The 15,832-nt window shown below is 39.9% G+C and overlaps 1 protein-coding gene across 1 annotated transcript in view; it reads right to left on the bottom strand.

Annotated features, from left to right (window-relative positions):
- Positions 1–15,832, bottom strand: part of KIAA1217 — a gene marked incomplete at both ends in the record, with an annotated part of 235,736 nt that overhangs the window by 79,333 nt on the left and 140,571 nt on the right. Inside the window, one exon of the mRNA XM_080364217.1 lies at positions 2,457–2,655. Coding sequence (XP_080220343.1) covers positions 2,457–2,655 — 199 coding nt within the window. The remainder of the gene's footprint in view (positions 1–2,456; positions 2,656–15,832) is intronic.

Raw genomic sequence — 15,832 nt, 5'->3', positions numbered from 1 at the left:
AATGATACCTGAGAGAGACAGGAAGAAATCAGGAAAGAACAGCCATTGAAACAAAGGGAGATAAGAAGAAAACATTAACAGTACATGAGAGACGTGGGAGAAAAAGGGTATTCACAAAAGCTGGATGCTTGTGGACTTCAACATCTTCAATGGAACAGCAGGGAACAGAAGACAAGTTGGATTTAGAAGAATAAAACCCCAAATGGGTTGGAAATGGTCTAGGACAGAATGAGAAGAGTAAAACTCTGGCCAACAGTTGTAGTGACTGCTCAGTGCAAGAGAGAAAGGTGATGGGGTGGGAAGTGGAAATGTCTGTTGTGTTCAGGGGCAGTTTTGTTGGCAGGCACAGGAACATGTTAGCAAAGTAAGAGTAGGAACTTTAATAGAGTAATAAAAAACGTTGTTAAAAAGACAAAGCAAGGGATGCAAGACACAGAGGAACACAACAGCCTCCAAGGGAGGAGGAGACCTTAGAGTTGACTGAAACACCTGTGTTTCAGACAAGGAAGAAATAAGAGAATTGAAGGAAGACACGGCAAGGAAATAAGAGAAAAATGATACTTCATCTGTTCTCTGAGGGGAGGCACTGGCAAGATCTTGTGAACAATAAGGAACAGAAGTGGAGAAATTGTGAAAAGTATTCAAAAGTGGTGAAAATGCAGCTGGTAGCACATGCTTTGGACTCTATTAAGCTGGAATTACAGAGTTTCCTTAGTGAGAAGGGTGGCAGAACTGAAGGAGGGAATTTTGTCATGGAGGAAGTCAGCTGGGTCGTGGGATTTCCTCTAGAAATGCTCTACAATATAGGCATAGGAACAGAGGAAGCAGATGTTGGGATTGAGCCAGGCCTGAGGTTGGCAGAGTGACGCCTGCAATGGGAGCAAGGGGAAAAAAGGTGGAGTGGTATTAAGATAATCAACAACCGCATTCTCAGGGGCAGGGAGGAAATGAACTCATAAACTGTTAGTCTGAAACTCAAGGGAAGATGGAAGGATAAAGTGAGAGAGAAGGAGACGATGTGCCAGGTGATGGTTGGCAATAATGTGCTTGGCAACAGAGATGTAGTAACCTGTATCTTGATTTAATCAGCTGATCCTATCTTGTGAATAAACTGTTTCATGTATAAGAAACTAGAACACATGATGAATGATGATGCAAAAAAATCAGATGGGTCTTAACATAGGCCCAAACAGAAGGGTGGGAGTCTGCAAAGCAAAGAAGATAAAAAACAGAAACCAAGAGGCTGGCTAATAACAAGACACTAGATAGACAGGTGAGGAGAGCAAGATAGAGGAGAGAAAATGGAGTGAGGTGCTGTTCGAAGATTAAAAGGGAGAACTGGAAGTGGCAAGTTTAGAAAAGCTTCAACTTGCTCTTTTAACAACAACACGATACAGAGAAGGACCTGAGCCACAGGATCTCCAGAAGAAACAAGGCAGCAGCAGACAGTACACTTCTCTTACTTTCAGACCATCTTCTTGCACTAGTGGGAGACCAGCAGAGAGGAAACACCTTTTCTGCTTTCTCCATCTTCTTATGCTCCTCTGTTTATTCTTTTTACCACTTAACTTCTTATGCAGGGGATGGCACAAAGGCCCACCATATTTCCTTGCAGAGTTTTAGAGTGTAACGTGTCTGGTGTGTGCCTGAGGCCCTTGTTGCTACGTGATTTGGAACTTTCTAGGGACCCTGAGAACTTGGTCCTTCTGCTGAAAGATCATAGACATTAGGACTGAAGGAACATGGTTAATTAAGCAGCTGCACTCTCACAAAATGAAGAATAGAAAGATGCAGTCATATGTCAGATCATTTATTGACCAAGCTCTGAATTAGTGAAGGGAAGTGACTGCATCAGTTGCTGCATCCTGACACAACATAGGGAGGTGGTGGGGCTGTGCAGCTGGCCAACAGTGCCACAGATCTCTGGCAGTGCCACACCATGAATAATTGGCACTGCTCTGAGGACACTGGTGACATTCATATTTGTAACTTCAGGCTCACAAGGACCAGGCTTTACTCTGCCAGCAAAGATAAAAAACAGTTTTTCTGTAAATGTGTTCTGTATTTTATCCATTTATGTCTCAGATAAAATTCAATACAATATTAAATATGTGAACCTGCATGCACTATATGAATATTTGAACAAGGCATGCTACTTATTAATGGGTTTTGCAACAGATATTGCACCTACAGCTGAAGGCATTTTCAGACCAAACCTACCATATTACTCAGATACCATGGAACATGCTTCTATGTGTCAGGCCACTATCTGTCAGATACTTATCAACTCCACTCCTTTTTATTCTGTAAGTGCACTACAAAAAAACAACCCAAAACCCCCCCAAAAATCCAAAACAAAATAAAAAAACAAAACAAACAAAAAAACCCACACACCAACCAACCAACCCCAAAATCCCAAACAAAAACCCAGCAGCTGTAATTCAATGTTTACTTACCTCACATCACATAATTCATAGTATATGTTTCTGCTCTCATCCTTGATGTAAATGGCCACACTGGGTGATTCCAGCATTTTCATTGTCAGCTGCTGGGGGAAGGCACTTACAAAAAGGGCACGAATTGTGTCTGTGCTTGTGATTTCATTTGGCATCCTCAACTGCTTTGTTTCATCTCCATACTGAAGATACAAAACACCTACAAGAAAAATATAATAGCAAGTTACATATTCTTAAGCGCACAGAAACGATCTGGGCTTCAAAATCCATGGGGAACACAGATCAAGCCCATCGTGAGTACAGAAAAAGCAACTCCTCACTCACAAAGCACATACATTTTCCTTTTCAACATGCTGGTGGAATAGAGCATAGAACAATGATATGGCTGTGACTTGATAAATATGCTTGCTCCAGTACTGCACTTCGCTAAAAAGACTATTTTTAATATTCTTCAGCTAGATAAATCAGAAGTTTACCTCAGAAAGGATAATGGAAAGTCCCAAACACATCAAGTATGCTTTGCAGCTCAAGGTGTTGGCAAACCACAGGGCAATTTTTTTTAAAACAGTTGAGGAAGAACTTTATGCTTTTATATCATCCAGTTTCCCTAACACATAAATTTTGCATTTTACCCTCATGCTTACCCAACACCCCCCCACAACCAGATTTCTATTTTAGCACTAGTAATTTTGTATTCATAATTCAATATGCTGGCATTGTATATTATAAAGCCCTAAGTGAAACTCCTAGCAGGAGCAAAACTGAGGTCTCTCACAAAATCAAGAGCAATTTCAGATCCTTTCAGTTCCACAGCAGCATTGATACTCATCTTAGCATTCATGAGTAATCTTAGATGCTGAGTTGCAAAATACGGACAATTGCAGTGTAGCTCCACCATATGTTGCTCTCCCATGGCCAATATAAACAGGAGAGTTGGGAACACGAGGTCCTCAGTGCAGTTACCATCAGTCATCATCAAATCTCAGCAAATGACAAAACTTAGATGGTAACTCAATGATTGTCACTAGAAAGTCATTGGCAATGGGACAGGCAGTTCATAGTCCTGAGATACAAACATGCAGCAAAAGCAATGGGAAAACCTAAGGTCCTAGAATACAAAGGCATTTAATGAAAAGAAGTTAAGACATTTTAATCTAAGATGAGCCCTCTCTCCCTTTAGCCTTCAGTATTTTTGTCCCTATATTGTCCATGACTGCTATAGAGGAATGAATATATACATAGGCAGATGTTCCTAAAACCAGTGGGCAGATAATTGCGCTTGCACCTGGGGAAGGAAGGTGTTAAGTTTTCTGAATACTAAACAGGCTACTCAACATTACCTAACCATTATTTAATACTAGTCTGCTTTCATAAAATGGAGCTGTTAACATCATTTTTGTACTACTATCAAGAACTGATACTTTTTATTTCATTAAGACTGAAATCAGACACTTTATGTATCCTACAACAAACTACCATTTTTCTTTCAATGGAAAAATTGTTTCAGACTGAAAAGTCACTAATTTTATTTCAAAGACCGGGGACAATTTTCCTAAAAATTTTATTTTTAAGGCCAATATTTAATGGGTTATTAAACTCTTTCCCTTTTTAAAAAACAAAACAAAAACATAATTTATTTCTTTATGTTCTCTTAGGTAAAATTGGGTTTTTAGTGCTCATTCAAATATTCTATGCAGCTAAACATTCTTTAGAATTCAGAAACTATATTTGTAAATAAATAAAGTACACGTTTTTAATAACTGTATTTATTTCACTGTCCCAAGATGTGCATAAACATACTCATTTTTGATGATAGCTTCTAGTTCTTGGAAAGAACATAAGGAACCTTCTACATTTTGAAATTTGAAACCTTCTTGGATTGAATGGCAAAAAAATATATTTTGGCTAAAAATATAGATTTTGCATATCAGCTTTGCAAGTGTGTGCAACTCTCTTTTCTGGCTAGTTTAAAAGTCAGTGCAGGTTGCAGAAAATGCTAAAAATGTGCTGTATATTGAGCTACTGAAACTGTTAACACAAAATAAATGGCAGAGTTTAAAAGCCTTCCTTATACACAATCCTAAATCATTTCAGAACAGTCTTGACTCTGTCTGTCCTCCAGTACTCCCACAAAATATTGATCCAAAACAAAGTTACAGTTATCTTTGGGTCTTGGATTTTCAAAGCAAATACGTATGTTATCCAAAAAGATCATGCCTTAAAATATACAGCTTTAACATACAACTCAGAGAAATGTTTTGGTTACAATCTAACTGTAGGGGTAAAAGACATTTTCAAAGGCATAATAAATTCTTTTTTCCTTAGCCTCCCTTAAATCACATGCTCTTAAAAAAACTTACTGCCTTTCCTCTTGAGTTATCTGATCCGTATCATGATATAGCAATGCTTTAGGGCATTTGCTATTTGACAAAACTAGCTGTTCACTTCTAAAAATCCAGCTTCAGCATGGAGGATAAAGAGACTCAAAATCCATTATTTTAAGTCATTGACATTATTTTTCTCCCACACATTGCTGAGCTGAAACTCTGAACACTGGCAATACCCACAGGCCCAACTTCATGGAAACTGCTGGAGCTCTAAGGTTTGTTTTACCTTCTGTTAAAAAATTACTCCCATGGAGAATTAAAACAAGAAGAAATAGAATATAACTCAGGCACGGCTTTTGTTAGGGTACAGCACATATGCCAGCAAAGCTGCTGGAAGGAAAGTTAAACAGAATGGATGTTAAATGTCTCCATGTACCCTGAAGTCCTTCTTGCACTTATGCTTCTGTCACAGTGGACCTACCTGAAACATGAAGACTCTGCTGAGTTTTATAAAACACAAAACACACAAGACTGTGAAATGCCTTGCTACTCTAGGAAGACAGGCATGAACATCAGTGTGAAGGAGGAAACTACACCATGCAACTGTTCTGAGACTGCAAGTCAAACAACACTGTGGCTTCCACTTCCAGGTAGGTACTGCCAGCCCTGGGCTTTCCAACAGCAACAAGGCAAACTGCGATGTTAAGCTTTCCCCTTTGTCACGCTGGTATCATTCAGCTTCAGAAATAACTCTGGAATTTCTGATCTTTCTTCACCTTATGGGCAACAGGCCACAGCATTAAACACAGGCTATAGCAGAAAACATTTATGTGTAAGCCAGGCCTTAGAAACTTAAACCTCTTTACAAATTGCTTCACAATGTTCCTGTCAACAGAAAGGTATGTTTTATAGTAGGGAAATTAAACACCCAAGAGGTGAAAGGACATATTCAAAGAAAGGTTTACAAGCCTAAAACCTAGATCTGATGATGATCATGCAAACACACCACATGATCACCCTTTCCTTCACTGCATACAGAGCTCTTTCAAAACAAATTACTTTCTGTTCCACATTTATTATACCAATGGTCATTGACAGAAGAATTTGCAAAATGGTTAATCATTTCTCTCATGGCTAGTCTACATGAAATGCAACACGGTGCAATGAAAGATGTGCTGTTAATCTGATTTACATAGGCAGTGCCTCCCGCACAAGCTGAACCCATCAGTGCGGCTGTAGCGGTGCCTGGGACAGCCATCCTGCACCTTTAGTCCAGCTTGCACAGCTTGAGGCACTTCCCATGCCATGGCTGCAGCTGACACAGACACACTAGATGCATGGCAAGGTGCTTGGCTCAGATAAACTGGGCTTAAAACCCACCTGGCAGATGAGGACATGACCACATACCCGAACTCAGAGGTCTAGGCTGGCTTTAAAGCAAGGAGCATAACCAAAACGGCTGAGCACTGTGCTCGTATGGGTAGGATCATAACTCCTTGGTTACAACTGGTAAAGGTTTCTGCCTTGTGGCAAAAGCTAATGTTATGCAGGCAGCCTGACACCGCCCAGTCTCATCTCTCAGTGCTTCCATCCAACAAACACGCTGGCCTAACCCTGATAAATCACCACATTATCATGGTTATGCTAACAGTGATCTCACTGCTAGGCAGCTTAGATGCTTAGAAGAGCTTTAATCACAACTCGCTTTCATTTACAGATCAAGAATTATCCTTGCAAACAGGTTATTTAAGAAAAGAAAAACATGAAGCATACAACAGCAACAAAAAGTTAAATACCTTGGAAATCAAGAATAAGTTAACAAATGATTGAGTCATCTTCTGTGAGTTAATTATCTCACACAATGAATTTTAAATGTAAAACTACCGGTATTCATATAATCCTTTCATAATTATCTTCTCATAATGAGAAAACTGAGGCAAAGGAGTTAACTCCTCAGTGTTATGAAATAAAATACAGTCAAAGCTTAAACTGGAGTTCATGAATTTCCTATGAAGCTACAGGACACTCTCTGGGTAGGCAAGACATCCTGCAAATTTCTGTACTGAAAAAATCTTACTGACATTTAACAGCACCTTAATCCATAGGCTCCTGTCTGAAGAGAAGTATTAACTGATGATTAACAATATGTGTGCGGCTGCTTTGGTGCTAGAACATTGATACTCCCCCACAGAACCAGAAATCACTGGCATGAACAAGGCACTGATACTTTCTGACCCAGCCACTCTATGTATACTCTGGAAATTTCATGTCCAATTTGAAAATGTCAAGTAATTAATAAAGTTGGCTGGAGTACAGCAATCAAAACCTGGACACATTGCAAGCTCTATAATTTCTTCAAATCAAAGTTGCAAAGCTAGGTATAACTAAAACAGGTAGGAAAATATGTACAGGAGGCCTCCAGACCTTGTTAGGTGAAAAATAGCATCAGAAAAGTGTATTAGCAATTAGTATAGGATATATAAGGAAAGGAAAACTAGATAAATTAGCAAAGAAAGCTGTAGCTTAAGGTGAAAAAATATGGAGTACATGGTGAGTAAAACAGTAAGAACTGCCAGAAATCAAGATGAGCTGTGCTTTTTAATAGAAATTAAATAACACAAATTGAGTTAGAGGTTGGTAAAATCGTCGTTAGATTTGTCTTTTTACCTATCCATCAGTTAGCCATATATTTTTGAGATGATGCACAGCCTTTGCCTTTTCATGCTGGTTTAGCTTGATCTTCCACCAAATGTTGACTGAGTCACTGGCTTTGTCTGCACCTTCCCTCACACTGAAGTCAGCAGCAATGACAAGGAGTAAAACTGAGAAAAGGCACCCTGGTTTGTTCCTCATATTTATGTTGAATCATTAGTTGAGATGTGTATCAGTTTTAAAATCTAAAGATAACTTTTATAATCTTGATGATAGCTATTGTTTTTGGACACTTCAGGACAATCCAGAGGGAATCACAATAAAACCATTCCATCATTTCCTCAAAATCAAGCTTGCAATTATTATTTTTTTGGCAAAACGCCAAGATCCTTCCAATTTTTCTTCGACACAATTATAATATATAGGACTGTAAGGCTGGCATAAGCCTGTATTGTTCTTCTCCCTTGCCACAGATACCAGATAAACAGAGATAACACATAGTTGGTGTCCTTATCACCAAATTCTGCAGAAGTTATGCAGACACAATTTTATTACAGTAACAACTCCTACAGTATGGAAGAAATTCCTCAATATGCAGTCCTTACTTTCCACATCCTCAAGACTTGTCTCTCCTATTTCACCACACGCATTTTCAACTAGTCTGAGGTCATTGCCATGATCCTTGTGGTATTTCTAGCCTGAAGCTCTCGTAGTAGTTTCCATTAGCTACTCCCTGCTGCTAATCTGTCCTCTACATCCAGAAAACATCTATAAATATGCTTAGCTGTCTTCTACTACTAAGAGAACCAAAAGCAGATCTTTTAACAAAATAAAAACAACTACTTATTTTATATAATTTTCTTCCAGAATAGCGTGAAGAGTTTTGCTCAGGTTATTAAGTTGTTTGATAACAACTTCAGTAAAACAAGGAACTGTTTAATTTAGTCCAGTACTACTTATTGCAATTTCATCCCTGTCTACAATTTACAGTGACTTGCTGCAATTCTGCAACAGATCTGTTACCTAAAGAAAAAACACATGGAAAATTTGGTAGTCACACAAAATTTCTACCAAAGTGTTATGAGAAATCAAGATTTTTAACTTACACTGTAATACTAGCACTCTTCCACAGATACATTTAGCTGGCTAAGAAGAAAAAGCAAAAACCAAAAAGAAAAAGGACATCTTTCTGTCTAAAGAAAAACTGGTATTTGTTCCTTCTGATTGCAGGTAAAACCTATGAAATAACGTATTGCTAAAAGACAATTTTGTCCATATATCCAAGTCAGTGAGCCCATCAATGTAGACAGTTACTTTTATCATCTTGAGAAGAGATTTGTTGAAATACATGTTCTTCCTCTTGAATAAACACAAAGAGAGAGATAGATCCTACCCAATTGTATCTCCTTTCTATATAAATCAACTGTATGCAGTAAACATCATTTGAGTGGTGACTATTTTATAAAATCTGGTTTTCAGTACTAAACCATGTAGAAGTGATGTGTTCAAGGGTAGAATGGGATCATTTTGGCATTCCATAGCCATGGAGCATTAAAATCACAAAGGCCATGCATGACTTTGTAGTTTTGCTGTATCTAACAAATTTTCTGTATTTACTGTGGGAATTCTCTTCAATATTTCCGAAGTTATTTCTTTTCTAAAGAGTTCACAACTGTCAGTAGCAAGTTAAGGGGTTGAGCAGCTGGTTACAGCATCACACCAGAAATTCACCTACTTGGGTTCTAACAAGCAGCTTCACTTTTTGTTAAGTTGGTATGGCCTACACTAAACAGGATTTTGGACCTGGGAGCTTATTTAGCATGGTTAAGGAGAAGAATGCCAGGAGGCCATTTGCTGAGCTCACTCCAGTTTGTCATTATCTCTTTTTGTATTGGGAAGCCAAAACTGAATATAATACTCCAGGTGCAACCTCATGAATGCTGAGAAAAGGGGAATAATCACTTCCCTCGACCTGCTAGCTATATTTTTCCTAAAGCCAGCTATGCAGTTTTCACTGCTGCAAGTACACACTGCTAACACTGGTTGTCAGACCCTAAGTCCTTTCTGCAAAGCTGCTCCCAAGCCAGTCTACCTCTGCCTATGTTCTCTCACAGGGCTATTACGTCCCTGCTGAAAAGACTGAATTTGCCTCTGTGGAGCTTCAGGAAGGTCCTGCTAGCCCATTCCTTGGGCTCACTGGGTGGCAGGCTGAGCCTCCAGCATATTAAAAGCTCCCAAATTTAGCGTCAGACTTGACCCCGTTGATAGTTTATTCCATCCCCACAGCCAGGTTGCTGATGTTAAAAATTACTGGCCCCAGAGCCCACCCCTGAGGAAGACCACCAAGAACCAGCTGCCAGTTAGACTTTAAAGCATTAAGCCCTACTCACCTCAATGGCCACTCGTATCTCCCCTGTGTGGCTACAAGGATGCTATAAGAGACATGTGAAAGGCCTTGTTAAAGCCAAGATAAACAACATCCACTGCTCTGCCCTCCTCCCCACAGCTGGTCTGTTCATCACAGAAAGTAACTGGGTAGAAGCAGTGGTACTGAGTGCTTGTCTTCTATAAACCAGTTAAAAATTATCCAGAAGGACTCCCATCTTAGAAGTTGCTCAGACCATTGTCTCTAATATCCCAAGAGAGTACCCTAATCATCAGGCTATCAACAAGCCTCTGATGCAGTGATTACCCTCTTATCCTGTTTAATTTGGTTACTCTATAGTCAAAAATGCAAAATATATAGAGAGAACGAGAACAAAAACAAGAGACAGCCTTCCATGATACCACAGAGATGACAGTATTTCCCTTTGGGAACAGAAACATGAACTCATGAACTTGGGTCCAGCAAAGTAACTATGCATTAAAATCACTACCTAAATATATAAACAGTATTGAGAGCAATGACTAAATCCAAGAGTTGTCCTTATTCAGGGACTTGCTGTCAGCACTGGCAGCAAATCCTAAATACAGTGTGCTGAGGGACAGGCCAGTACTATGCTCCTCTGCTTGGCCAAAATCTTGCACATCTTGCGAAGCATGGAATTGCAATACACTTTTTTCTTTCCGTGTCTTTGTGCAAATGGAAGGGTCTGGTGTTTGTGTGACTTGCTGTATCAGAGGTACACTTACACATTCTACCTAAGGTGAAAACTAGAACAAATTTGTCCAAGTGACAGCTCCTGTGCCAGAGATGACCCATGGGACAGCTCCATCTGGCCTCCTACCTTTCCTCTGAAGGGTAGTTTGGCCTGCACAAGCTATTCCAGCTGCTAAATCCTCCTTCCAGCAGACACCAAATGCTGAAAGCCCAAATTGCTGCTGCTAAATCAGAATAAGAAGCGGTGGTAAAGCAGGACAAAGACATGGCACCTTCTGTGCAGGTATGATTCGGGATGAAGAAGAAAGCCACTGCTACCTTGACATAGCTTAAGTCAGTTGATCAGTCTGGACCCTAATTACCTCTCCCTTTATTCAACACTTTTCATTCTGGTTTATTGATGTTGCAAGGTCCTGCAATAATAGTATTTTCTCACTGTATATTACCCAACACGGTGAGGTCTCATTTTTAGTTGGGGTCCTTTAGTATTAGTGCAGTGCAAATAAATACTAAAGATGGCATGCCAAAAATATTTAACAGATATAGAAGTAACAGATACAGACTTGCATAGCTAATGGGTTTTTTTCAGCACACTGCACATCTACTTCAGTATTGGTGCAATGAACCCATTGGATCCATGCTGATACAGCCTGTTGCAATGGATTCAAATTCAGCTCCAGTGTGACACATCATCTAAAATATACTGCTTATCAGCTCTTTAGTGGCAGACAGAATGTGCTTCTGTTGAAACAGTATGTCCTAAATAAGATCTTGCTTCTTGGAAGCATTTTTTTTCAGGTACACACAAGACATTCTCTTATAGGAGGAAGAATGTTTTAAGTAAACAGAGTGCAGTGCACAAGTCTTAGCCCCTATTTCACTCTTCCATATTCCTTTCACAAATCATGTAAGGACAATAAATGAAACAGAAAAAACTCCCAGCGCTATGATATGTCAATATGATTGTTTACCACCTTCTTTTTTGACACAAAATATTTCAGGTAAGAGATGGGTTTGTTTTGTTTTCCAAATCCAAAAACTTCAGCTATAATTTGAAGAAATATGAAAGAAGATAAAATCTAGAAAAGCTGGACAGGCAAACTACTGTTACCTTAGAATGTTTTAATTTCCTAGGATCTTTGTTTCAATTCAATAATTGGAACTAGTTGTTTCAGGCTGTTTTTCCTATAGACCTGACAACCCATGTTAATGTATCTGACCATTACAACAAATATTTACATCAACTGTTTGCATGCTAGCTGCTTTGCATACACTGTAAAAAGACAAGATAGTGAAAATTTCTTTAAGATGACTGAATACACTGAAGCTATACTCAGCCTTAACTTGAAATGCAGTTCCCAGGCAGTTCCTCTCCCACCAATTAAACTGAAGATCCTGCTGACTCCACCAGACTTGAATCATGCCTTAAGGAATCTGAGAGGGCAGTGCTACTGCTCACAAATCACAATTCTCTTATAAAATCTACAGCCATTTGCACAACTGATTTAAGTTGCCTATTTTAAATTTGAGCTCATAAATAGTAAATAACAATTAACTACCACCAATATAGCATATAAGTCTACCTTTGGTATTTATATTTTCCTATGTAAGTTTCACAGTACATTATACAAATTTATAGAGAGTTATTTCGACTGTCAAGTGACAGTAACCAAGTCACTATCCCTCTCTCTACAAAAGTTTTCCTATCTGTAAAATTTTAACTATGGCCCCGACTCTTTTTCACAGCCTTTGAGAAACAACTGCAAGAAATACTACAAAAGATCCAGGTGTTACTATTATAATCAGTAACATTATTTCCACAGAAGGTATCAGCAAACTAATTAATCACACACTAAAATCTATGCCTGCTAAAACTTGGGGTTGGGGGGCTAACAAATAACATTCAGAATATTGCATGAATATCCCCATGCCAATCCTAAGTGCTTGTATAATTTTACTCCTGTAAGTAATCTCTCTGAAGGCAAATAAAATGCAATTGTTGGCCAGAGCAGACATTTCTGCAGAGGCCTTTCCATGCCACATAATTTCAGGCACAGGTTTGCCAGCAAGGAGCCCAGTCACCCTCTGCTTCTTACTGGACCATAGCAGCCAGACACCCTGTCCAGAAGACACAGAGAAGGTTCCTGCAGCCCACAAGCCATAAAGCTCCATCCTCCTCAGTGACTTGTCCAATCCAAATCCTTGCACATTTATGGAAATCCCTCCTAATAGCATATTCTTCTTTTATCCAGTCTTCCCTGTACAGCCTGATCTTGTGGTAGCACCTCCAGCTGCTACCACAACTGGAGGCTGAAATCACACCCTGCCCTCTGGGGCTGCCACCCACCGCATCAATCGCCCCAACCGCTCAGTCACCGCAAAGCGTGTCAGCATCAGGCCCATCGTTTGTACAGATGTGCCACGTGAAGGACTACAAGTAGAAATATTTGTCAGGCTTCGTTTCTTTGCAGAGGAACCGGTGCAGCGACGGCAGCGAGCTGCAGCACGGGCGCAGGCTGGTGGCTGGCAGAACCTCGCCGGGCGCTTGACAGGTTCTGCTTCCTCCAGGCAAATTGCAAGCGAAGTTTGTTAAAAGCTTTTGAGCACTTTCCAGGTTTCAGCCGATTCTCGCTCTGACAGTTTTGCTAGATAATTTTTTCCCACAGTTATCACACTGGAAAAACTCCCAGCTTTCAAATAGGTATTTAAAAATACATTTAATTGTCTCTTGCACAGTGAATTAATTTATTTTAATATCTCACTTTGTCTCCAGGCTGCAAATTGATGAGACAAGCACCGACTTCTGATAGACCTCCTAGCCAAGAAAGACCTTCATTTCAAAAGCTGTGGCTGAAATCTGAAATGGGCCCACAACTGGAATACTGTTTTCTGGGTCGACTCCACATGGCACGCGATTGCCTTGCGTGTCAAAATACCATGTCGTATTAGATTAGTTCTGACTGACAAAACCATGATGCTAGGGTAGCCAAAATGCATTACCGGTATTCCTTCTCAGGGTCCATGTTAATTCAGACCACAATTTAAAAACAAACTGATTCTTATGCAGTTAGTAAAATAGGAACCTACAGAAGAATTAGAATTTCAGAAAGAAAAAGTTGGTTTTTTTAAAACAATGCTCATGAGATCTTAAATGTAAAATTAATAAAAATTCACAAAAGCTGGTAATTTTCCTCACTGAAATTAGGTTGGCTAAGAATCAAAACATAATTTGTATTTAAATTATATTAAATTAAAAAATTAATAGAGATGGAATGGGAGGTGATTATACATAGCTTGTTAAGACCATATGAACAGAAATATTTTCATTACACTTTTAAAATTGAAGTTATAAACAGTTTCCTGTTTTTTAAAAATAAATACTCCCCTTGTATTGCTGGAAGTAAAAACAATCCTAACAGGGCCACATTCTGCAAAGAGTCTCAAATAGAAAATTTCAGAACATTGCTTATGGTAGTGTTAGAACACACTGGCAGGAAAGATTGAGAAATACATTACTTTAAAAGAAAGGCACTGAAGAATAATAATCTAAAACTGAACTATTTTAGAACCATTTTAGACTATCTTTTAAAACAAACTATTTGCTATTAATAATTCCTGGAACAACTTAAAAATGACAGATTGTGAGGTGGTGACAATATATTACCTCCTGTTTGGCTAGTGTGATGATCCCTTAAGCCACACACATTGCTAATTTTGCTCCAGTTTCAAACCTAAAAGCTCTCAGCTCCAATGCTTCATATTACACTGCTTCCTTTCCCCCTCCCCACCCCTGCATTTTGCTTGTTCATGCTGGGATAAGCCAGAGCCTTGTGAAAGACAGGCTGAGAGAGGGTGCCTTGCAGGGTGGGAAATCCTGGCCATTAAATAAAATGGTGCATCTTCATGTGACGGTCCTCCATCAGGACCTGAACAACACATTTCAGTAGATGCAATGGATGCTAAAAAAACGGTTTAAGAGAGGACTACTTAACAGTGAGCTTCTGCAGCTCTGCTTCTCTCATCTCACATAGAGTTGAACTGGAAAAAGTGCAAAGAAGGGTAACAACGATAATCAAATGTCCAAGACAGATTACAGCAGCGCTTCTCAGTCTGGAGAAGAGATGACCTGAGGGAAATGACAGGCCTACAAAATCAGAGAAGGCCCAGGAGAAGCAGATAGCAATCTAGTGTTAGCTGTCACCTCCAACACAAGGACAAGGCAGTATAACTTACAGCAGATAAGCAAATACAAAACAAAGCAGGAAAAAAGCCATGGTTGGGCAGTAAACCCACAGAAACTTGCTGCCCAAGTCACGACTCCACCATTGCGGGTGCAAACAATTTATATGGGTTCAAAGGGAGGGTGAACAAATACCTGGAGGAGACATCTCTTCAGGGTTATTACCCAGGCAGAAACCATAACCAGGAAATCCCTAAGGTGAAGATAGCTTGAGGCTGGGAAGGTACTCGAGGGAAGAATCATACATACACATACTTACCCTGTTCTTACTCTTGCCTGGACTAGCTGCTTCTGGTCCCTGTTGAGGACAAAACACAGGGCCAGGCAGACTGTGGGTCTAATCCAGTATGGCCACTTCTATGTTCCTATTACCAGCTTTATTAGTAGTTCTGGGCACTAAGGCATATAGTCTTCTTCAGAAGCAGGGTTGTATTATTTTCAGATGTACACAGTGACAATGAGAAAGTTGTTTCTAGCTCAGTTTTTGGGAGACAAAACACTGCATAAAGCACTCGGGCAAAACAGGCCACTCCCTTTGATGCCAACAAAAAGCTTCCCAAAAGCTGTTTTATTGATTCTCAGCTCACATCCAAAACAGCAACTCGGAGCTGAGAAACCCTATGTGGTCTGGGGTAATCACCAAATGCCTGCCAAAACTCATGTGGTGAGACTGGACTGCAAGTTGCACACAGACCTGCAAAGGCCTAATCCACTTGTCATGTTGAAGCAAATACATGGCTTCCAAAAAACCCTGGGGTGAAACAAGCCATTCTGACAACACCCTAGCCAGCAGTGACATATAGGCAGAGACGAATCCTCTGCATGCACAGTAAACATACATGTGTTACATGGTGGCTCTTAACAACACCTCTAAACCAAAAGGTCTTGTCCAGGTTGGAATCTTCAAAACTTCTCCCCAGAGAGCCCGACATATTGGTGGCCCAACGGGCTTTGAGAGGGTGGCAGTGCCACCCTGTGAGCTGACATGGGCAGGGATCAGCCCCTTGTTCCCAGCCCCACTGCTCTGCACTTGCCAACTCTGGGGGTGGCAGGGAGC

The sequence above is a fragment of the Nesoenas mayeri genome (genome assembly GCF_963082525.1).
Source record: "Nesoenas mayeri genome assembly, chromosome: 2".
NCBI lineage: Eukaryota > Metazoa > Chordata > Aves > Columbiformes > Columbidae > Nesoenas > Nesoenas mayeri.
This window is presented reverse-complemented; position numbering and strand designations above follow the sequence as displayed.